The sequence below is a fragment of the Oryx dammah genome, unplaced genomic scaffold (genome assembly GCF_014754425.2).
Source record: "Oryx dammah isolate SB20612 unplaced genomic scaffold, SCBI_Odam_1.1 HiC_scaffold_17, whole genome shotgun sequence".
Lineage (NCBI taxonomy): Eukaryota > Metazoa > Chordata > Mammalia > Artiodactyla > Bovidae > Oryx > Oryx dammah.
The window spans coordinates 61,211,003-61,234,805 of NW_024070201.1; the positions used below are offsets into that span (position 1 = coordinate 61,211,003).

The 23,803-nt window shown below is 39.8% G+C and overlaps 1 protein-coding gene across 1 annotated transcript; it reads left to right on the forward strand.

The window, feature by feature from the left end:
- The first annotated feature begins 5,516 nt into the window (after positions 1 to 5,516).
- On the forward strand, positions 5,517 to 22,543 carry PRRG4 (proline rich and Gla domain 4). The gene is made up of 6 exons (XM_040258962.1): positions 5,517 to 5,927; positions 6,314 to 6,441; positions 12,757 to 12,920; positions 14,599 to 14,647; positions 15,669 to 15,801; positions 20,080 to 22,543. The coding sequence occupies exons 2-6, from the start codon at positions 6,336 to 6,338 to the stop codon at positions 20,312 to 20,314; spliced, it is 687 nt and encodes a 228-aa protein (XP_040114896.1). The 5' UTR covers positions 5,517 to 5,927; positions 6,314 to 6,335; the 3' UTR covers positions 20,315 to 22,543.
- Positions 22,544 to 23,803: the final 1,260 nt, after the last annotated feature.

The window sequence follows — 23,803 nt, forward strand, 5'->3', positions numbered from 1 at the left end:
CAGTGTCTCAAGAGGTAGAGAGAGTGATGAGAAGTGATCTGTCCAAAGCTAGAGAAAAACAGACCTAGGAATAGAACTTACCCTTTTATTCACTTCACAGTCAGGAGATCCTGCCATGTGCCTTACAAAGTACAAAGACTGGTAAACTTTGCTTCTGGCTCTCAAGTGGATATCAGAATTGCAATGTCAAGGGTGGGTAAAGGAGACCTATTTTTGTTATGGTTATTGTTTAGTAACCAAGTCGTGTCCAACTCTTTGCGATCCCATGGACTGTAGCCTGTCAGGCCCTTCTGTCCATGGGATTTCCCAGGCAAGAATACTGGAGTAGGTTGCCATCTCCTCTACCAGGGGATCTTCCCAACTCAGGGATCGAAACTGCACCTCCCTTATTAGCAGGTGGATTCTTTACTGCGAAGCCACCAAGGAAGCAAAGGAGACCCATAACCTCTACTAAAGCTATTAGTGTGCATCAGTAAAATAAACAGAGCTTTAAAACCCCCAGTGTATATGTCAAAACTTAGTCATTGAGAACTCTCATTTTGAGAGCTTGAAGCCCGGGTGGTACATAAAATAACCAAGGAGAATTCTACACCAAGGAAGGATAAAAAGGATCCTAAGTTGTGGATTTCCTAACAGGTCTTCTGTACAATGTTGTGCCTTTAATCAGGACCAGCAACATCAATACTTCATTACTGTCCTTCTTTGATGCAGAATAAATGAATGATTCTTAAACACTGTCAGTTGCATAGCTAAAAGTACATGATTTGTCTAAACTCTCTCTTCAGACATTGTTCGTGAAAGTATGGTTTTGCAACTGATGCCAAATAAACTTGTGTTTGAAAAAAACCTGTTTAGTTAGAACACTATGATTACCTGAACATGGATTTACAAAAAAAAGGTCAAAAAAATTGTGCAGCAATCAGAGAATAAGATTATGATGATAAAATGAGTCCAATGAGTGAAAGAAATTGTTATAGCTGTACAAATGCCAAGGTCTAAACAAAGAGTGAGAGTTTTCTGATCATGTCACAGGCCCCAGAGAGCATCTCAGAACCATACTGATTCAAGTTTCCTATGTGCTCCATACAGACTCTAAGGATTGCTGGTTTTTCACCATGATGTGGTTCCTGTTACCACCCACAGCACGACAAAAAATCAAGTGATCAGGACGCCAGATAACCTCTCATACTGTTTTTTTATCTTGTTATTAACAGTCATTATTCTTAAATGATAGAATTAAATGGGAGCTCTAGTCAAAAGTTCCTTTAGAGAGCTTTAAGTAAATGTTTAAAACAAAATCTTTAACTCTTCTGCTAATCTGTTGAATCTGAAAATACTTGCATACAGATATATAATCAGCCTTGAAGCATAGGAGTCTTTTATCTTCCACCTACTGATTTTACTGGGATAAATTAAAACGGCAAAAATCCGACAATGAAATACCAAGGCTAAAATGTCACCAACACCAGCAGAAGATAAAAGTCACATCTTCTGCTCCAGATAGTCCAGTGACGCAGTTATCATTGTGCCTTTAAGGATGTGGATGTGACCTTAACACTGCAGAGGTTAGAGGCTGCAGCCTTAACACTTCCTGTCACAGTCTTTGAGTCAATCCTCATGCCCACACAATACAGCGAGTTTCCATTTCATTGTTGAGTTGACACAGGTAAGTGGGTGGGTATGTGCTCAAACTCAGAGATGTATTATCACATTAATCCAAGTCCATTAATCTCATTGCTCTAATTTTTTTTCTTTCTTTTGAAATTAAACAATTCTTACTTCTTGCCCTTCACTGCTTGATAATAAAAGGCACTGGGAAGAGTCAAGAGCTGGGCTACCACTTGGCCAATGACTCTCTAAGACCCTTTACACTTTGTGCTTCAGTATTCTTCTCTGTAAAGAGAGAATCATAACATTTAGCCCAGTTCTGCAAATGACTAGAATAAAAGCACTTAACATGTTATGGGAGAAAAAGCATAAGAATACTGTGACTTTACAAAAGCAAGTGGCACAAAATAAATAAATAGAGCAAATAAATAGCAGAAGAAATCAACAATCTTAAACAATGTTGTTACTATTTTCTTTCTTTGCTACCTAATTTCAAAATACCTTGCAGCTCCACAGTGGCTGAAGTCTGTGTTCATACTGCCAAGTGCTGTAATATTCTCCAGAAGCCAATATGATCACAGGGAAATGTGCAGGGCTGTCATTCACCACTGAGAAACAGAATTTTATTTCTGTATCTGACTCCCCTCTTAGACTATAAACTCTGATATTTGATGTGAACACAAAGCCACATTTGTTTTGGTCCAGATACCCAGATATGTGGATGGACGAATTCGACCAAGGAATGTCATCAAAGTTCATGTCTGTTTATTCCACAACATGAAGCATCTGACTATTTGCATCTCCAAATACAGTGTAACACACTTTTTCTACCTGAAAACAAATTGCTTTCATCCCTCCAAAAAAGTGTATTGAAGGAATTCCCTGGCAATCCAGTGTTTAGGGCGCCATACTTTCACAGCTGAGGGCCTGGGTTCGACTCTTGGTCGGAAAACTAAGACCACAAGCCACAGGGCACAGCCAAAACATAAAATAAAATAGAAAATGAAATAGTATTTTAAAAATTCAAATTTCAAAATAAAAACGTACTGAGCATGAACAACATAAAAGAACTCTATCGGGTTCTCTGGAGGCTAAAGATGAGTAAGTCTGTTCTTTCCTTTGATAAGAACTTTACTCAGCCCACATTCTTAGATATAGCTCTTAGATTAAATTCTCCTCCAGAACAGAGACTGTAGTGTTTCTATCTGTATCCTCAGGGCTAAATGAATGAATAAATAGAAGAATGAGTGTTCTAGTAGAGATGTTCCCTGTTTAAGATGTAGACTACAAGAAATCATTTCTAGCCTCTTCACAGTGTAATCGAAATTGGTTAAGAACAATAAAAAGATTGAGGAGGTATCTATCATAGAAACAGTTTAAAGAACAAGGTGGACAAATGGAAACCGAGGAAAGACTGGGAGAATGAAAAAGAAAAAGCACTGTCTAGAAGGAATCAGTGGAAACAGAGGCTGACTTTATTTAGGGGGTGGGGGACTCTAAAATCACTGCAGATAGTGACTGTAGCCATGAAATAAAAAGATGCTTACTCCTTGGAAGGAAAGTTGTGACCAACCTGGACAGTATATTAAAAAGCAGAGACACTACTTTTCCAACAAAGGTCCATCTAGTCAAAGCTATGGTTTTTCCAGTAGTCATGTATGCATGTGAGAGTTGGACTATAAAGAAAGCTGAGCACCGAAGAATTGATGCTTTGAACTATACTGTTGGAGAAGACTCTTGAGAGTCCCTTGGACTGCAAGAAGATCCAACCAGTCCATTCTAAAGGAGATCAGTCCTGAATGTTCATTTGAAGGACTGATGTTGAAGCTCAAATTCTTTGGCCATCTGATACAAAGAGCTGACTCATTTGAAAAGACTCTGATGCTGGGAAAGATTGAAGGCAGAAGAAGGGGACACCAGAGGATGAGATGACTGGATGGCATCACCGACTCAAGGGACATGAGTTTGCGTAAACTCTGGGAGTTGGTGATGGACAGAGAGGCCTGGCGTGCTGCAGTCCATGAGGTCACAAAGAGTCGGACACAACTGAGTGACTGATCTGAACTGAACTGAGAAGGAATCAGTGAAGACAACATTTCTGCAGAAAACAGAAAGAATTCAGTTGATTCTAAATATTCAGAATGAAGTAGGCAATTACCTTCGCAGGGAAAAAATAAAATTTGGTGGAAATTGAATTAATCAACATTTAGAAAGGGCGAAAAACATTTCTTCTGGCTTCTACCAAGTGTTGAGCCACTTTGGCCAAAGCATGAAACCTTAAATAATGTTCCAAAGAGTTGTTACCAGTGTTGTTTGGACAAGACCCACTACATGTTCTGACCACCTGCTGCCTTCATCACTTGAGGTGGTAATTCTCAAACTCTTTGGTCTCAGGACCTCTTCACATTTTTTAACATTATTAAGGATCTCCAAAGAGCTCTTAATTACATGAATTATATCTAATGATATATACTCTACTGTGCTGTGCTTAGTCAGTCGGTGGTGTCCCACTCTTTGGGATCCCGTGGTCTGTAGCCTGCCAGGCTCCTCTGTCCATGGGATTCTCCAGGCAACAATACTGGAGTGGGTTGCCGTGCCCTCCTCCAGGGGATCTTCCCAACTGAGGGATCAAATCCAGGTCTCCCCCATTGCAGGTGGATTACTTACTGTTTGAGCCACCAGAGAAGCCCAAGAATACTGGAGAAGGTAGCCTATCCCTTCTCCAGGGACTCTTCCTGACCCAGGAATCGAACCGAGGTCTCCTGAATTGTAGGTGGATTCTTTATCAGCTGAGCTACCAGGGAAGCCCTGATATTTATCATATTATCTGTTAAACTGAGAAATTTTCATATTATTTCAAATCAAGACAACAAATTGTACTTGCTTTTGGCTATATTTCTGTATAGGCTCAAAGAAAAGCTCAAGATTTCAGACGACTATTTATTAAAAAAAAAAAAAAGAGGTTATAGCTATCCTGCCAAGTATGACTAAAGCTAGCTAATAAAAGTACAGGAAAAAAAAAAAAAAAACTAAGAACAGGCAAATTTTATTAATCTCTATAAAAACGAACATGCTGATACTTAAATCTACTACCATAGAAAACAATGGAAAACACAAAACACATGCAAGCACGCTATTAGCTGGGTGATGACATCGTTACACGTCGAATGGCCTCTGGAAATTTCCGCTGTACATTCAGGAGACAATGACAGCGAAAAGGGCAAATTATGTCTTTGTACCGTAAAGGAAATAGTTTTGACCACGGAGACCCCTTGAAAGACGGCCCAGACCTAGCGGACCGCGATTTGAAAACCAATGTAATCAGTTGATTTTTAAGGTCACTTCCCATTTCATATGCTCTGGTAAAGATTTTGTTCTCCTTCGCGGACCACCCTTTGAGACCTAAGGTCTTAAGATGGAGCTTGTCGCCTGCTGCTGCTGCTAAGTCGCGTCAGTCGTGTCCGACTCTGTGCGACCCCAGAGACGGCAGCCCGCCAGGCTCCCCCGTCCCTGGGATTCTCCAGGCAAGAACAATGGAGTGGGTTGCCATTTCCTTCTCCAATGCATGAAAGTGAAAAGTGAAAGTGAAGTCTCTCAGTCGTGTCCGACTCTTAGCGACCCCATGGACTGCAGCCCACCAGGCTCCTCCATCCATGGTATTTTCCAGGCAAGAGTACTGGAGTGGGGTGCCATTGCCTTCTCCAAGGTCTTAAAGATAGAGCTCGTCGCCTAGTGAAACCCAAGTCGAAAATCCCCAGACGAGCCAGAGGGAGGGTTCAGCAGGTGGTTTCTGTTTAGCGCTGGGAGGTGAACTCACGCTGCCCTGAGTCGGCGGAGGACGCGGGGTCTAGAAACCAGTCCCCAACCCGCCACCCGCGCGCCAAGGCGGGGCCAGAACTGGCTGCAGGCGGCCGGACTCGCCCAGGGCTTAGCGCAGAAAGAGGTGGTGGCGGCTGCGAGGCGCGGCTCCTGGAGACGCCAGTCAACCGCCAGCCCGCCCGCCACAGGTGCGCCGGCCCCCGCGGGGAGGAGCGCGGTCGGGTGCTCCCAGGTAGCTGCCTCCTCTGGTTCTCACCGCTCTACTCCGCGGCCTCCCGGGATCCAGGCAGACTCGCACCGCGCGTCCCGGAGCCGGCCAGGGCGCCCCCTCCGCGGATCCCAAGCTCTGCCTCGGCCTGAGCGAGGGGGCCCTTCCCGCCCTGCGAAGAGCAAGGCGCGGATTCGGCGAGGGCCGAGACCGAGGGTCTGGCGGCCGCAGGGACGACCGAAGTACGGGGCTCCGGCCCGGTTGCTGCTGGAACATGCGCCCGGAGCTGCAGGTGCGGGAGCCCGGAGGCTCGGCCCCGGCAGGGAATGGGTGGCTGGGAGGGGGCCTCCTCGGCGGACCAGGTCCGATTGCAACGCAGAGGGTCGATAGGCGCCCGCTCAGCCGGCCTCAGAGTCCGGAGGGCAGAGGCTAGGGAGGTGGGGACTGGGATGGTGGGCGGGTGGATGGAGGGGAGGCGGCATTTGTCCCCCGGAGCTTTCGGGGCCGCTTTCCGGGCGCCGGTCGGACCCTGGCGACCGAAACCGCGCGCGGGGCGCAGTCACGCGATGACTTTGAGCACAACAGGTCGGTGACTCGTTCCCATAGGAATTTAACCTGCTAGGCTGGGGGCACTTCTGACCTGTGTTTTTGGTTGGTTGGTTATTTTGTTTGTTTCAGTTTGTTTGACAGTTGCCAGACTATGTTTCTACTCCTGGTGCTACTCAGCCAACTGCCCGTAGTTACCTTCGCGTTTCCTCATTGCACAAGAAGTCCCTCGGAGGAGTCTAGGCATGCGAGAGAAGAAGGTGAGCCCGGCTGCAGATCCCAAGAAACCGTTCTGAAAACTCGAGCCTGTATTCCAGGGCTGAAACGAGAAAGTGTAGTCTTTGAGATTAAATGCCCTCATCAATCGTAGAAGCGCTAAAATGCGCTTTAATTTGTAGTTTATTTGGTAATGTGGTTTGTTATGTCAACGGCAATTTTTAGTTCTGAGAGTTACTTTTGTAAATATGTATTTAAGACCAGGTGGGTAGTTAACTGAATGGAAAACCTGTTTCAACTTCTGAAAATCAGTGAGTGCCGTTTTTCTAGATGAGGCTGTGTGGTAATTCTGATGGGCATAATTAATTGTTCTTCCTGGAAAGATGGACAAGGAGTCCAGGACCTAGTCTGGATTTGTTAGCAGACTCTGGGCAAGTTACTTAACCCCCTTTCAGCTTTTAAAATGATGAGGGAGTGAGGAGTGGAGTGACCTCTGAGGTCCTTTTTTACTTTTAAATGTCTGGTTATGTGGGTAAAGTTAGATGGTGTGAGAAGATTAGGTTTGGGGCTTGCTAACCTAGAATTGCACACCTTGTGGTCTCCAGGTCATAAACAGATTCCTGCCCACATTTTGAAAGCCTAACCTAGAAAACACAGGAAAGGAAAGAACTTGGCTTTCTCCCTGCCAAATCACGGTGCCTCCCTACCTGGTGCCAATGCTTTGGATCCACCTCCCCACACATATCTGTCCCCCATTAATTCTCATCAGGTCCTACGCTCATTCTCTTTTGAGAAGGATCTGTTACACTGAAACTCCTAATCATAACACTAATAATGGTTAATACAGTTTAGTGTCTCAAGCCTTCTAGGATACTGTGTGTGTGTTAAAACAGGGCAATATCTTAACCTTAAGGAATCAAACACTGACCACAGAATCCTAAGCAACTGGATAAAGTATTAGTGGAACAGAGATTTGCAAGGAGATCCTTCCTGGTGCCTTCCACGTTGCACCGTATATTTAAGTCCATTCATATATAAGGTTGATGATCCATACTCAGCGGGACCAGATGCTGGGTCCAAAATGTTTATGAGTACGTTCATTCATTCACAAGATATAGGCATAAAAGACACTCTCCAGGACATCATAAACTGTGGAAGGAATTTAGAGATCACTTGAGTGCAGAAGGCTGGAGATATCTGTGGGAAATGTAAACGAGGAAGTGTGTGTATTTAAAAGGCTTCTCTGGTGGTTCAGTTGATAAAGAATCTGCCTGCAGGAACTCAAACAGGGGGTCTGTATCAACCTAGAAGGGTGGGATTGGGAGGAAGCTGGGAGGGAAGTTCAAGACGGAGGGGCCATATGTATAGCCATGGCTGATTCATGTTGAGGTTTGACAAAAACAAAATTCTGTAAAGAAATTATCCTTCAATTAAAAAATAAATAAAAAATTTTTTAATGGAAAAAAAAAAAGTCTGCCTTCAGTGCAGGAGACCTGAGTTTTTTCTCCAGGTCAGGAAGATCTCCTGGGGAAGGAAATGGCAACCTACTCCAGTATTCTTGCCTGGAAATCCGCATAGACTGCTTCATCTAATGGATGAGGCAGGGTGTAAACTGATAATCTCCATAAACTCTATGACAGAAGTAGAAACAGAGTTCAAGAGCAGAGGTATTGGTTAGCAGTATTAGTTAGCATTAGTATTAGTTAGGTATTAGTTAGCATATTAGCTATGTCTCTGGAGAGTTGTATAGCGCAGAAGTCAGTGCTCTCTGCGTATGAGATATAACAAATGGAGATATGAAAAGTAAGTAGGAAAATAAAAGACCTTCAGTTGTGTTCTGATAAAGCCGAGAGGTGGGATTTAAATGACTCAAAGGGAACTTATTTAGAAAGCAGGGAGAGACAGGAGAGAGGAGAATAGAATATCTCAGTTGGTAGGTTTAAAACAGGGAAATAGACAGCCTCTTAGGATAGTCTAAGTCAGGAGAAATAAAGATGAGAAGATAATCTGAGGCAGCAGATACAAAAGTGCAAAGGCCAGTGTATCCTCTGGCAATGGCCAGAGGGGAAACAGGAACCATTGCTGCAAGTTCAGGATGCTCCAGGGGCATGGAAGTTTGCTTCTTTTAATTAAAAGCAAGTCCAGGCTACTTAGAACCCAAATAACAAAGGACTGTATTTCTCCTGAGATCATAAGGGCGGCAAGAAGTTTGATAAGGCATTGAAGGTCTAAGATGAACCATGGACTGAATTAGAACTTTCAACCTCAGGGAAGTTGTGGACAGCAGTCCCTCCCAGAAGGCATGTTTTGTACAGCAGTTGAGACTTTCATTGGCATAAATATCATTTCAGGAACAATAAAAGTGTTTGTGACTCACTTTTTTATTTTTCTTTTAAGTTGAAGGTCCCATTTAGAAGTCAGGGGTGTTTTGTAACTCAGATAACAGGAGGCCAACAATGAGAAATTTGGCACTGCTTTTCTAGCCAGTAAAATGTAAAGATCTGGGCATATCTGAGAAGCAGCAATACAAAGGCAGATTTCTAATTCTCTGTTCTGAAATCACACTTTGTAAGTAAGTACAGTACAACTAAGTTAAGCAGACTCAAAGTTACTTCATCACTGGTTTAGTATTATAAACCTGTGCCAAGATTACAAACAGGCCATACCTCTGTATTGCCTCAACTCCGAGAATTTAGGTCCAAGAGGAAAGTCAGGTTCAGTCAGTTATTATTGTAAGTAATTTGGGGGGCACCTCTATGTGTCAACATCCCTGCTTTAATGGAATTTTCCTTCTAGCTAGGGGAACAGAGTGGTAACAGATAAGTAAATAAAGCATATAGAACACTAGATAGAAAGTGCCATGAAAAAATCACAGTGTGGAATGGGGATTGGCAGAGGTGAGTAGCGATGGGGTTCAAGGTAACACTGAACAAAATGTGGAAGGAAGTAAGAATGCAGAATGAGAGAGGAAAGTTCTATTCAGTGGAAAGCAAGTTCAAAGGCAGGAGAGATCCAGGCACATTGGAAATGTGCTGTCACTGTTGTGGACAGGGAGATGACTTAGAGGGCCATTATAAGAATCCCAATGAGAAATGATGGCGACTTGGAAAGTTTTTCATTCTGTTTCGTGGTTGCGTAAAATCCATGAGAACAAAGAAGAGGAAAGAACCAACATTTTGTCACAGGACAGAATGGTCTACTTTTTTAGAATATTTCTCAAAACAACTAGCACTAATGAACTGATTCTGGCTCCCCTCCTTAGTTCAAGTAGCTTATAAATCTTATTTATAACTTAGAAATGAAGATGCTAGAATAGCACTGGCCAGTAGAAATAGAATGTGCACCACATGAATCATTTAAAATTTTCTAGCAGCCACATTTTAAAAAGTAAAAAGAAATAGGTGCAACTAATTTTGATAAAGTATTTAACCCAATATATTCCAAATATTTACCCTAATATTACAAATATAAGCAATAGAAAACATTGAGATACTTTACATTTTTCTTAACCATGTCTTTGAAGTCCCTTTCTACACTTAGTGTTCAGTTCAGTCGCTCAGTCGTGTCTGACTCTTTGTGACCTGGTGGACCACAGCACGCCTCCCTGTTGACCACCAACTCCCGGAGTCTACTCAAACTCTTCTCCATTGAGTCTGAGATGCCAACCAACCATCTCATCCTCTGATGTCCCCTTCTCCACCTGCCTTCAATCTTTCCCAGCATCAGGGTCTTTTCAAGTGAGTCAGCTCTTCACATCAGGTGGCCAAAGTATTGGAGTTTGAGCTTCAACATCAGTCCTTCCAATGAACACCAGGGACTGATCTCCTTTAGGATGGACTGGTTGGATCTCCTTGCAGTCCAAGGGACTCTCAAGAGTCTTCTCAAACACCACAGTTCAAAAGCATCAGTTCTTCAGCACTCAGCTTTCTTTATAGTCCAATTCTCACATCCATACATGACTACAGGAAAATCCATAGCCTTGACTAACCTTTGTTGGCAAAGTAATGTCTCTGCTTTCTAATATCCTGTCTAGGTTGGTCATAACTTTCCTTCCAGGGAGCAAGCATCTTTTAATTGCATGGCTGCAGTCACCATCTGCAGTGATTTTGGAGCCCCCCAAAATAAAGTCTGACACTGTTTCCCCATCTATTTGCCATGAAGTGATGGGACCGGATGCTATGATCTTAGTTTTCTGAATGTTGAGCTTTAAGCCAACTTTGTCACTCTCCTCTTTCACTTTCATCAAGAGGCTCTTTAGTTCTTCACTTTCTTCCATAAGGGTGGTATCATCTGCTTATCTGAGGTTATTGATATTTCTCCCGGCAATCTTGATTCCAGCTTGTGCTTCATCCAGCCCAGTGTTTCTCATGATATATTCTGCATATAAGTTAAATAAGCACAGTGACAATATACAGCCTTGACGTAATCCTTTTCCTATTTGGAACCAGTCTGTTGTTCCATGTCCAGTTCTAACTGTTGCTTCCTGACCTGCATACAGATTTCTCAAGAGGCAGGTCAGGTGGTCTGGTATTCCCATCTCTTTCAGAATTTTCCACAGTTTATTGTGATCCACACAGTCAAAGGCTTTGGCATAGTCAATAAAGCAGAAATAGATGTTTTTCTGGAACTCTCTTGCTTTTTCCATGATCCAGCGGATGTTGGCAATTTGATCTCTGGTTCCTCTGCCTTTTCTAAAATCAGCTTGAACATCTGGAATTTCACAGTTCACGTATTGCTGAAGCCTGGCTTGGAGAATTTTGAGCATTACTTTACTAGCGTGTGAGATGAGTGCAATTGTGCAGTAGTTTGAGCATTCTTTGGCATTTCCTTTCTTTGGAATTGGAATGAAAACTCACCTTTTCCAGTCCTGTGGCCACTGCTGAGTTTTCCAAATTTGCTGGCATATTGAGTGCAGCCCTTTCACAGCATCATCTTTCAGGATTTGAAATAGCTCAACTGGAATTCCATCACCTCCACTAGCTTTGTTCGTAGTGATGCTTTCTAAGGCCCACTTGACTTCACATTCCAGGATGTCTGGCTCTAGGTGAGTGACCACACCATCGTGATTATCTGGGTCATGAAGATCTTTTTTGTACAGTTCTTCTGTGTATTCTTGCCACGTCTTCTTAATATTTTCTGCTTCTGTTAGGTCCATACCATTTCTTTCCTTTATTGAGCCCATGTTTGCATGAAATGTTCCCTTGGTATCTCTAATTCTTGAAGAGATCTCTAGTCTTTCCCATTCTGTTCTTTTCCTCTATTTCTTTGCACTGATCACTGAAGAAGGCTTTCTTACCTCTCCTTGCTATTCTTTGGAACTCTGCATTCAGATGCTTATATCTTTCCTTTTCTCCTTTGCTTTTCGCTTCTTTTCTTTTCACAGCTATTTGTAAGGCCTCCCTAGACAGCCTTTTTGCTTTTTTGCATTTCTTTTTTAGGGGGATGGTCTTGATCCCTGTCTCCTATACAATGTTAATGATCCTCTGTCCATCATTCATCAGGCCCTCTGTCTATCAGATCTAGTCCCTTGAATCTATTTCTCACTTCCACTGTATAATCATAAGGGATTTGATTTAGGTCATACCTGAATGGTCTAGTGGTTTTCCCCACTGTCTTCAATTTAAGTCTGAATTCTACACTTACAGCACGTTCAAGTCACACTAGCCACGTTTCAGGTTTTCTATACCATATGTGACTAGTGGCTGCTATATTGGACAAAATAGCTCTGTTAAGACTCACACCTGGGACTTCCTTGGTGGTCCAGCAGTCTCGGTCAGGACTCTGTGCTACTAATGCAGGGGCATGGGTTCGGTCCTGGTTGGGAACTAAGATCTTGAATGCCACACAGCGCTGCCAAAAAAAAAAAAGTGATTTAGGAAATGGCAACCCAGAGGTGTAAGTGACTTATCCCAGGAGATACAGCTGATAGCTAAGCCAAATCAGTAAAGAAAAATCTGTGTCTTCTGTGTCTAACACTCTGCCACTACACCAGACTAATTTTTCTCAGTCAAAATAATAGGAAACCAGTGCTTTAGAGATAGCGTAGTCTGGCCTGTCATTTATTGGAAAAATAATTGTCTAGAGGAGAAAAATGAAACTCAATTTTTTTTCACTTATGCTGAGAACTTTGGACATAATCTACTCAACTATGTCCTGGAATTTGATTAATATCTGTATTTCATCTTTAGCAGGAATTATTTTTACTGATGATATTTCTTTTTGTCAGATTTTAAAACCACAGAAGAAAGTTGGGCATAATTTAACCACATCAAAGGAACTATGTGCTCCTCCCATAATTAAAACAGGAATTTTCTGCCTTATTTTTATCAATGTTTGAAATCTTTCTATTTCTTTGTTAGTATTTACATCAAAAGAAGAAGCAAACCTGTTCATACATAGACACCTCCTATATAATAGATTTGATTTGGAGCTCTTCACTCCCGGTGACCTAGAAAGAGAATGCATAGAAGAACTTTGTAATTATGAGGAAGCCAGAGAGATTTTTGTGGATGAAGATAAAACGGTAATTTTGTTGATGATGTTAATTGGCTAGACATTTATTAAATTGTACTTTAAAAAGTGGTACTTTTCAGACGTTAGAAATTATATGCCTTAAAATTAGGATTGTATACCTGTTATCTCTTTCTACTTTCTTAAAATGCTAATTAACCCATTTAGATTTTACTTTATACTTTCCTAGGTTTACAGTAATTAGCAAATTATCAATTATGTTATAATTTTGTGTTTAACATTTATGATATTCGAAGACAGTCTTGAAGCACAGTGAATTAAACTTTAGGATATTGAGTTAGTTCTCTGACTCAGGCTTCAATCAGTCAAAACTCAGAGAAATTTTTCCTATCAAGACTTAGCTTTTTGATGACTATTTACATTTCAAGTACTTATTGACAATCTACTATGTGTCATATGCTCTCCTAGAAACTGAGGATAAAATATATATTCCCTGCATTCAGGAGTTTATTGCTTGGCAATAAACTTTTAGAATGTCTCCCTTAAAATATAATTAACTTCTGTCTGTTAATCCTGAAAAATACAAAACAAATAGCCAGCACTGTCCCTGTTATAATCTGGCATATTCTTTAAGAATATCAAGTGACCCAGATTCTTTGCTTTTGTAAATAACCCCAAGCTTAAATAACCCCAGCTCTTTTTCCCCTTCCTCAAGAATCCCATTTTCCTCTTTAGTCGGTATTCTTCAAATGAAGGTGTTACTGAAACTCAGCTCTTTTTCTTCCCAAATTCTCCCCAGCCTCCCATTCCCTGCTATTACCTGCTGCATCTATTAGAGAAAGGAAGCAAAGACTGTTCCGCCTTGTAGTTGTGTCTGTTGAAATTCTATACTGTTTCTCACGAAACCATTTTCTAGTTTTATCACAGTTCCTTAAAAACGGCTTCCATTCTCTCAAGTAACACTGAACTTAAAAAGTCTCAGGGATGTCTTTGCAAATCAATAAATACCTTTTAATAAAATCTCTGAGCAAGGGCTTCCCTGGTGGTCCAGTAGTTGAAAGCCTGCCTCCAATGCAGAGGACACGGGTTAGATCCCTGACCCCAGAAGATCACACATGCCTCAGGGCAAGTCAATCGTGCGCCACAACTGCTGAGACTGTGCCCCGCAACAAGAGAAGACACCACAATGGAAAGCCCTTGCCCTGCAACCAGAGAGTAGCTGGCGATTGCCACAACTAGAGAAAACCTGCCCGCAAACAACACAGACCCAGCACAACCAAAAATAAATTGTTTAAAAAACGTATAAAAATCTCCTAGCGAACTGAAGGCTCACCTAGTGTAGAAAAAGGTCAGACTCCTTTTCAAACACGATCATGAGTCTTCTGCTTCAACTTCCACCTCTGCTGTTTTCATCAACTCTCTAATTCGATAGTGTCCCTGGATACCTGAGTGAGGGCCCTGGGCCAATGAAGGAAGAATATCAGGGTCCAGTGGTAAAGAGCTGGCACTAGCAATAAAGTGCCGGCCAATTTCAGAGTTGGAAGAAACGGTAGTGGGTGGCAATGCTTTAATTATTTAATAGAGTGAGTCACTTGCTCCAGCATGAATGAACTGGTGTCCTATATGTGGCACATGCCAAGTGTTTATCACCTCTAGTCGAGGTCCTTGAGAACAAATGAAATGATGTTAAAGAAATTAAATAAACTTGGAAATTTTTGCCTTTCTCTTAGATGAAATTTTGGCAAGAATATTCAGTTAGAGGACCAACCACAAAATCAGGTAAGGCAAGAATGGATCAATTTTAATGTTTTTTTTTCCCATCCTCCATCATAGTACATTTTTAGTTTCGTTGTTTGAGTTTGGTTGTTGCACAACTTACATATCTTGTAAATCCGGGAAAGATTTCTCAATTATACACAGGGCTATCTAAGACAGAGAAGGCCGCATTCATCTATTTACACACTGAAAATCAAGTTTGGTGAGATACTAGGGAAATGAGATAATAGGCTTAATTCGCTCTTTTAAACAGCTCAGCTAAGTCAGGACTTGCACAGAATAAAAGTCAGACTGTTACTTTTGAGTAGTAAGCTATTTTAATTTTTTTCTTTTTTTACCATTACAAGTGAATGGAATACTTGGGCTACTAAGTAAATTAAGATTGTTAGATAGAATTAAGTAACTTCTAGAGAGGGGAGATCCTTTGTCTTATCTGCACTGATCATCTCTAGTTGCTTTTAGTCAGGTTTGTTTTGTTTTTACCAGCGATTTATTCATTCCTCCTAGGCAGGGCTCCAGCTGTAGGGAGACTATATTACGTAGCTGCTCTGGAGTTGCTTAGTAAATTTCTGTCAGTAGTTAATATCAAAATGTGTATAGTTGAACAAAGAATATGTTTATCCTGCTTAGACTTTTATTCATTTAAGAAGACGTTTAAAATAAATCAGGGACTTCCCCTGGTGGTCCAGTGGCTAAGTCTCTGAACTCCCAATGCAGGGAACCCGGGTTCCACCCCGGTCAGGGATCTAGAACCCACATGCCACGACTAAGACCCAGCACAGCCAAAATGAATAAATAATTTTAATTAAAATAATAAAAATAAATGAAGCCATACCTAGGGCTTTTAGGAAATATATGTCCGCCCCCCGCCCCAGGTCATGTCTCTGGCACAGACTTTTAAAAATAACCAATATTAATTATTAGATGCTTAATAATGTGCTTACACTCAATGTTAAATTTATTGAAATCATAGCTGGTGCTTTTCAGTTGTTATATTTATGTTAGTTTAATGATTTCTCTTAAGATACTAACAGAGAGAAAATTGACGTTATGGGCCTTCTGACTGGATTAATTGCTGCTGGAGTATTTTTGGTTATTTTGGGATTAGTTGGTTACTATCTCTGTATCACCAAGTGTCACAGGCAACAATATCCAGGGTAAGTATCAAGTGAAAATATTTAATTTATGATTATACTTTCTATACTATTATTTTTAAATGGCTAAAAAAATGACTGCCTATATTTTGAAGTATATTTTTTATTTTGGAATAATTTCAGATATACAGGAAAGTTACAAAGATAGCCCAGAGAGTTCCTATATATCCTTAGCCAGTTCCCTCATTGTTAACCTCTTATGTTACCATATTACATTTGTAAAACTAACAAGCCAACTTTGGGCTTCCCTGGTGGCTCAGATGGTAAAGAATGTCTGCAATGCAAGAAACCTGGGTTCAGTCCCTAGTTTAGGAAGATTCCCCTGGAGAAGGGAATGGGTAGCCACTTCCAGTATTCTTGCCTGGAGGATTCAATGGACAGAGAAGCCTGGCGGGCTCCCATCCATGGGGTCACAAAGAGCCGGACATGACTGAGTGACTAACACAAGCCAATGTTAATACATTGCTATTATTAACTGAATTCCAGCATATTAGTAAAGCTTCCTAAAGGCCATAATTGTTTGCATAATAAATCTCAACATCATTAGAATAAAAAGTTATTCTCATTCATATTCTTATCTGCAAGTATAGATAAAAGTGTAGAACTACCTTATTTAAAAAAAAAAAAGCAACAGATGCGAAACAGGCAATCAGAATTATTTCTTGTATATCCTTATTTACCCTATTTACGGTTCCAAATTCTATAAAGATGCTCATTATTGACCAGGTGATAAAACGATTATGGAAATAGATAGTGGTGATAGCTGTACAACATTGTGAATATAATGAATACCATTAATTGTACACCTGAAAATGGTTATAATGACAAATTTTATGTTATGCATATTTTACCATAGTAAAATTTTTTTCTTTATTGTTAAGGTAAGAGTGTAGGGGAATAGAGGTGGAATTAGGATAAATCCGTTGGAAGATAAAAGCTAAAGCCAAGTTTTCTGAGTGTGATGAAAGGACAGAGGCAAGGGCAGAGGCAAGTCTGAAAGGATGCCCATAGTAAGAGTGCACAGGAAGTTGGTTGTTGCTGTTGTTTTAGTCTCTTAGTTGTATCCAGCTCTTTTGTGATCCCATGGACTGTAGCCCACCAGGCTCCGTTCGTTGTCCATGGAATTTCTCTAGCAGGCATAGTGGAGTGAGTTGCCATTTCCTTCTCCAGGGAATCCTTCCAACCCAGGGACTGAACTTGTGTCCTCTGCATTGCACGCAAATTCTTTACCGCTGCTTCCTGGGAAGCCCCTGCAGAGGAGGACATGCCCTCAAAGGGGGCAGAGGACAGGGGCAAAGTGAAGTTGTTCAGTCGTGTCCAACTCTTTGCGACCCCATGGACTGTAACCTATCAGGCTCCTCCTTCCATGGGATTTTCCAGGCAAGAATGCTGGAGTGGATTGCCATTTCCTTCTCCAGGGGATCTTCCCGACCCAGAAATCGAACCCGGGTCTCCCGCATTGCAGGCGGACGCTTTACCATCTGAGCCACCAGAGAAGCCCCAAGTAAAGTGTAATTCTGTCCCCCGGCTGGAATTCCTAAACAGTCCCCTGAGGCATTAGGTGATCACAGGCAGGAACTAAGGAGATTGTCTGAGAGTTCTATAAATCCTCTACAAGTGTGAAAAGTGAAAGAAAGTAAGGAAAATTTTGTGTAATTTTTCTTAAGCCACTGTCTTTAAGCTGAGGTTTTTATTAATTTCACCTACTTAACAGACAGGGAATCAGGGAATCACCTACTTAACAGACAGGGAATCAGGGAATCAGGGAATCAGCAAGTTCTCCCCATTTTCAAGGGCTTATTTAATATGGCTTTCTCCACAAGCTGCAGGATACCTGGAAATTCATGGGTTAATGAAGAAATTGGGATATTTATCTTTAAAGACTCTCCTTGTCTTTTATCTTTTCTTCTTTTCTATCCCATTTACAATATTTTCCCCCAAAGGCCATGTGTGTGCCCTCAGTATTTAATAATTTCCCTGAAGATCTGTGAACAGAGCTATTATTCAGTGTCATGCTCAACATCCTTCTCTTCTCTTTCCTGTTTTCTTCCATTTCTCTGCTTTTCCACACCACTACACCTTCTTACCTTATGCCTTTTTTTCTCTGAAGCCTTCTAGCTTCTTTCCTGCCTGAGTTTAGAAGCAGAATTCAAAGACACATGGAGTAAAGAGGTGCCATTTTTATGCATGTTTTCTGTGTATGTTATTATTAAATTTTGAAAACCCAGATATCTCTTATTTTAAAAGTAAGATTAGTTATCCTTAGTACAGTAGAATGCTGTCCCATTTACAGGTCATTTTTACATCTACTGTCTCACTTTGATTCTCAGAGCAACCCTTTATAGCGCACATTTCAAACTAGGTTAACAAGACATTCCTTTGTGTTAAGATTAACTTTTAAATACTTACTAACTGACTAAAGTACTTTTTATCAATTGTTCCAAGAAATTCTTCCAACAGAGTTACATGTTTTCTTTCTACATTTTGCAAGTCTGAAAGTGGGGGAAGGTGAGGAATATTTTGAAAAAGAGTGAAAAATGAGATCATTGTTAGAATAGTTTGTCTCATTCTTTTGTAAAAACATGCCAAGAAATGGGCAACAAGATCTTTTCATTTCTTAGTCCCTATACTTTATGGAGGAAAATAGGTATAATATAATGTTGTCAGCTTATCTGAGATGTTCTTGGTGTGTACTTTCTGATTTCAGTCATGTAAGATGTATGTAAGAAATCACTGTGAAAACACTTAATGATTTTAGTATCATTATACTGTTCCTGTAACAGATTTTGAAGGTCAACGTGGAAAAATTTATTTGTTCAAGTAAAACATGTCTCTCCTGTTTCCTATAAGCAAACTAGTAGTACTTTTCATCACAACCTAATGAATGTGGCAAGTGACAAGCCTACCACGCGTACATTCCAGATTTCCAACAGAGGAGGAATTGTATTGAGCCCTCTAAGTAAACTTCTGAGGCTCTCAGTCACCTCTCAACTATTGAAGAGCAGATTATCCAATTCCTTGATTTATATAGACCTTTTTCTTTTCTTCTCTCTCTGCTATTTTCCTCTCTCTTTCCTTTCAATTTCAGATCTCATTGTAACTTCCAACAGAAAAGGTATTCTAAGAGGCAAGTTGATATTAATTTAGTTTGCAAAAGTGTACAGTATTTTGGGTCTGCTAAACTCTCTTATTAGGAAGAATCCTATTATAAATATTAATTATAGGTTCAGGATTATCTATATATTTTAATTATCTTATTAACCATACTATAAGAGGTTAATTTCTGCATAGATGCTTCATAGACAGCCAACTTCACAGTCTAAGTGGATCAATTTACTTATGTTTAAGTTATAATTTGTAATTCACAAGTGAGAAGGGGAAATGTAGTTTCGGAACACCAGACCAGTATTGCATTTCAGCTTTCATTGGCTGGTGTAGGTGACAAAGTTTTGTGAAAAATGGTGGAACTTGAACTAAGCCATTTTTTTTTTTAATTAAAAAATATTTTTTTCTAATTGTTAGGCTTCCATCTGTGGAAATCAATGGGGAGTAAAGATGCTACCTTGGCAAGGGCAGAGAGCCATAAAATAAAGCAAGGCTAGATTAAAGGAGGCTTTGAAAAGTAGGCACAGGAGTTGGAAGTTGATTCAGTAGAAAGCAGACTTCAAGTTAGACTTTTGTGGAGAAGAATGATGGGATGGAAGTCCTGCTGAGGAGGGATGGACCAGGCAGCAAGGCTGCTGGGGTAACAGAGGAGAGAAATGGACATCCACTGATGTTATTACCTCTGTGGCATCAATTTCCTTAGCTTTGAGTTGTAGCGCCTTTCAACAAAGCCTGGATTTGGCTTAACACCATACTTTGAGAAAATTTTAATTCAGGAATAGGAGAAAAAAAAGAATTCACGTGTTTTGAGTCCTTGTTACAGTATTCCAGACTCTGCTTAGATGCCTTATATAATCTTTCTCAATGCACAAAAAAACATCTCTGATGATGTAGCTATTATTATTCCCATTTTACAGAGGAAGAAACCTGAGTTAGGTTACCTTGCCTTTGGTCACATTGCTATGAAATGATAGGATCCTGTTTCATACCAATGACTGACTTCAAAGCTCTTGGTCTTCCCACTAAACCAAGACTCATTCAGAGTTTACGGGTAAAATAAAACTTGTTATATTAATAAAGAAGGTTCAGCTTTGATCTAAATAGTTGGATTTCTTAATATTGCTGTCTTAACCTAAAATATTGCCTTTCCGAGACCTCAATGCTCTCTCTATTTAGTTCTTCAGACATTTACGTAAGAAGGGGCAGACACACTCCTTCCATCACCTTCAGAAGACCAGAGGAGGCTGTCTTGTCTCCATCGCCACCTTCATTGGAAGATACAGGATTACCTTCTTATGAACAGGCAGTGGCATTGACCAGAAAACAGAGTGTTTCACCACCACCACCTTATCCCGGGCCGGCAAATGATTTTAGGGTATTTAAAAAGTCTATGTCACTCCCGTCTCACTAAGCCCTCATTGTCTTGGTAATATAGGACATTCACATTATTTAAGTGGTTCTTTTCCCTGAACCAAAAAAGACAGGTCAATTCAGACGTTTATGACAAACTATAGAGAATAAAGGAGAAATAAGCATGTGTTCTCTGCCACTGGAGTTCTGTCAGCATCTTTAACCTGAACTTTATCGTTATCAGCTGGATAAGGAATTTTGTATCCTTGCAGTTAAAAAGAGAGCACTGTTCTGTTCAAAAGAATCTGTTATGGATGTCACAGCTAGAACTGGTGAACTGTCTGTATTCTTTGTACAGAAAAGGTTGTAGATTTGTTGTTGTTGTGTTAGTCTCTCAGTTATGTCCGATTCTTTGAGACCCTATGGACTGTAGTCTGCCAGGCTTCTCTGTCCATGGAATTCTCCAGGCAAGAATACTGGAGTGAAAAAAAAAAAAAATACTGGAGTGTGTAACCATTCCTTTCTCTAGGGGATCTTCCAGATCCAGGGATCGACCCAGGATCTCCAGCATTGCAGTCAGATTCTTTACTGTCTGAGCCACCAGGGAAACCCCATAGATTTTTTGTATTGAATACTAAAAAAAAAGAAAAAGAATTTCTAATTATTAGATTATTCCAAGTTATAATATTGGACCTACTCTTTTTTAGGATTTCTTTTTGGTTGCAAATACTTCACAGAATCTGACATGTAAATATAAATCAATAACCTTAATAAAATCAGTTTTTTATCTTAAATTATTACATAGCATTCACTATATTTTGCACATTTTAGTCATGAACTGTTGCTATCAGTCATACTTTATTGTGGAGGGGGCCAGTCAATAGTTTTCTTTAAAAAATAAACACTAGGGAGTTACTTCTTCAGAAGGAACATGGTTGCAATGGAAAGGATCTGCAAGGGTTGTTAGACCACGAAGTAGATCATAGGCCTCAAATCTAGGAGTAGAGCTTCATAAATTTGTGCATATTACCGACGAGTAGACAAACCCATTTTCATTGCTAAATTATCTGTATCTGACTATGCATAACTATTAATCTGGAAAATTTTTCAAAGTTTATAAACAATAGTTTGAGAACCTAGAAGTAACTTACTTTTCTGCTATCAAAATAATATTGATTAAAGTTACCAGCAATCTTTTAATGTCTGGACACAGAAGATCATAGGTAATAATTTTGACCTATAGTTTGTATCTTCTTCTAATTCTGTATATGACCAATCTCCCCTTATAAACATAATAGAGTATAAGCTATAAACTTCTGGAATGAATGTGTGAGCACAAATTTATTTGAGTGTATGTTATGTGTATGTGAATTTGTTTCCTCTTTACAGGAACTCAAAAAATAACATACTCCTGAGAAATAGAAAATTCTGTTCTTTATGTTTTTGCCAGGCATTGCTTTTTTCTATGTAATACCATCTATAAAATTGTATTTTGTTTTATAATTTTTAGAGGGATGAGATTAAAACTCACATGCATTTGGTAGTTCCTTCCAAATTAAATGTTTAAAAAGTATAAATCATATTACACTGTGTTTGAGTGTATGTCTCTCTTTTAAGACAGTGTGATCTTAATGCAGATGAAAGAAAGATCTTAATCATTATAGACTGCTAAAGACTTTACGTTTGATATTTTCAGAGTCTCTTTGGTTACTTGTTGCAAAGAAATCATCTAGCAAAAATTTTTGTTGTTGTTTGATATTTCATTTTGTTTTAAATTAATTTTTATTGGAGTGTAGTTGCTTTACATTGTTCTTTCAGGTTCCACTGTGCAGCAAAATGAATCAGCCATACATACATCCATACATACATATATATCCCTTCCCTTTTGAACTTCTTTCCCATTCAGGTCACCACAGTACATTAAGTAGCGTTCTCTTACAGTGTTTTCATTAGTTATCTATTTTATACATAGTAACATTTGGATATAATTAGGAAAAGTGGTCTTTTTAATGCCACCTACATAACCTATAAAAATTTTACTATTAGTCATATATTGGCTTTACATAAGCACTTTTACTCATATAACTTTGCCCTTATTTTAATCCTGTTTAAAAGATCAGAGGCAGGACCTCCGTGGTGATCTAGTGGTTAAGACTCTGCACTTGCAATGCAAGGGGCATGGGTTTGATTCCTGGGCAGGGAACTAAGATTCCACGTGTCACACAGCCAATAAATAAAGAAAGAAAGAAAGCACCTAATGCTGGTTCTGAGGCTAATTAGGAAACATTAAGCCCCAAATCTAACATGTTGGTAAGAGCTAGGTTTAGAATGAGCAAGCACACTTTTTTCAACCCCATCTTATACCTATAGAATTACACTGTCTCAAATTATAAAGTATTGACAATTCTAAGTCTGTATGAGAAATGTATAGACATTTGTCATTTATACATAAATGTGTATAAGAGCATATATTGCATATCTGTGTTTTCTCACACATGGGTTTCTTAGGATGGATAAAAATATAAGATACGATTTATCTTTTATTGAATCACAATCTAAAATATTCCATGAACTTGTTTACTCCAGTTGACTCACAGAAATCTTACTGTAAATCCAGCTTCAGGGCCTGTGACAACCCGTCATGCAGCAGCAGCAGAGATTTATCATATGCCATCACTTACTGTAAAACCATTCCTCTAACCTGAACAAATCTGGAATTCATCAAGATTATGAAATAACTAGTGTTTGTAGAGAATCCAATGTTGAGAATCCAATCCATAATACTTTAAATATAAAACAGAAAATGTGATAGAATCATAACCAACAAATACTTATGATAATTAAAAGGAAAATATTAATAAAAAAGTATTGACATGTATTTCTGTCCCATTCTCCCTTTTCTATTCCTGTTGTATTTTTGGTAGTGGGTTTTTTGGTTTGGTTAATTTGTTTTTGTTTGTGCTTATTCCCTGAGTAACTGATTAGTGTTAACCATTAAATCTCTCATGACACAAACTTTATAGTTAATTAGGCAGTTTTCCCCTCTGTTACAATCAGGACATGAATGTAATATGGGTTTAAAAAGGAAAAAGAAAAGGGAAAGTTACACAGTCGTGTCCGACTCTTTGCGACCCTGATTGTAGCCTGCCAGGCTCCTCTGTTCATGGGATTTTCCAAACAAGAATACTGGAGTGAATTGCCATTTCCTTCTCCAAGGGATCTTCCCAACCCAGGGATCAAACCAGGTCTTCTGCATTGCAGGTAGATTCTTTATCATCTGAGCCACCAGGAATAAGACTAGAAAAAGACAAATACATATTTATAGGGTTCTGCCTTCAATACGATAGATAATTCTACACAGAATATTCTCTTTTTAAGATGAAAAAAATCAAAAAGAGCACAAACTATGTGTCAGAGTTTTGCATCTATTAATATTATGCCCTCTGAGTAAATACACAGAGTTCAGTGAAAATCTCAGAACAATTAAAAATTAGAGCAATGGTGTTCTCTGTAACTGGTTTCCTGTTTGCCTATAAAATTCTAACAATTT

Bases quoted from the DNA above. Each gene is read 5' to 3' on its own strand.
- PRRG4 (XM_040258962.1), top strand. From the start codon at position 6,336: ATGTTTCTACTCCTGGTGCTACTCAGCCAACTGCCCGTAGTTACCTTC. The intron at 6,442-12,756 runs GTGAGCCCGGCT...TTTCTTTGTTAG, and splicing joins TAGGCATGCGAGAGAAGAAG to TATTTACATCAAAAGAAGAA. The intron at 12,921-14,598 runs GTAATTTTGTTG...CCTTTCTCTTAG, and splicing joins TTGTGGATGAAGATAAAACG to ATGAAATTTTGGCAAGAATA.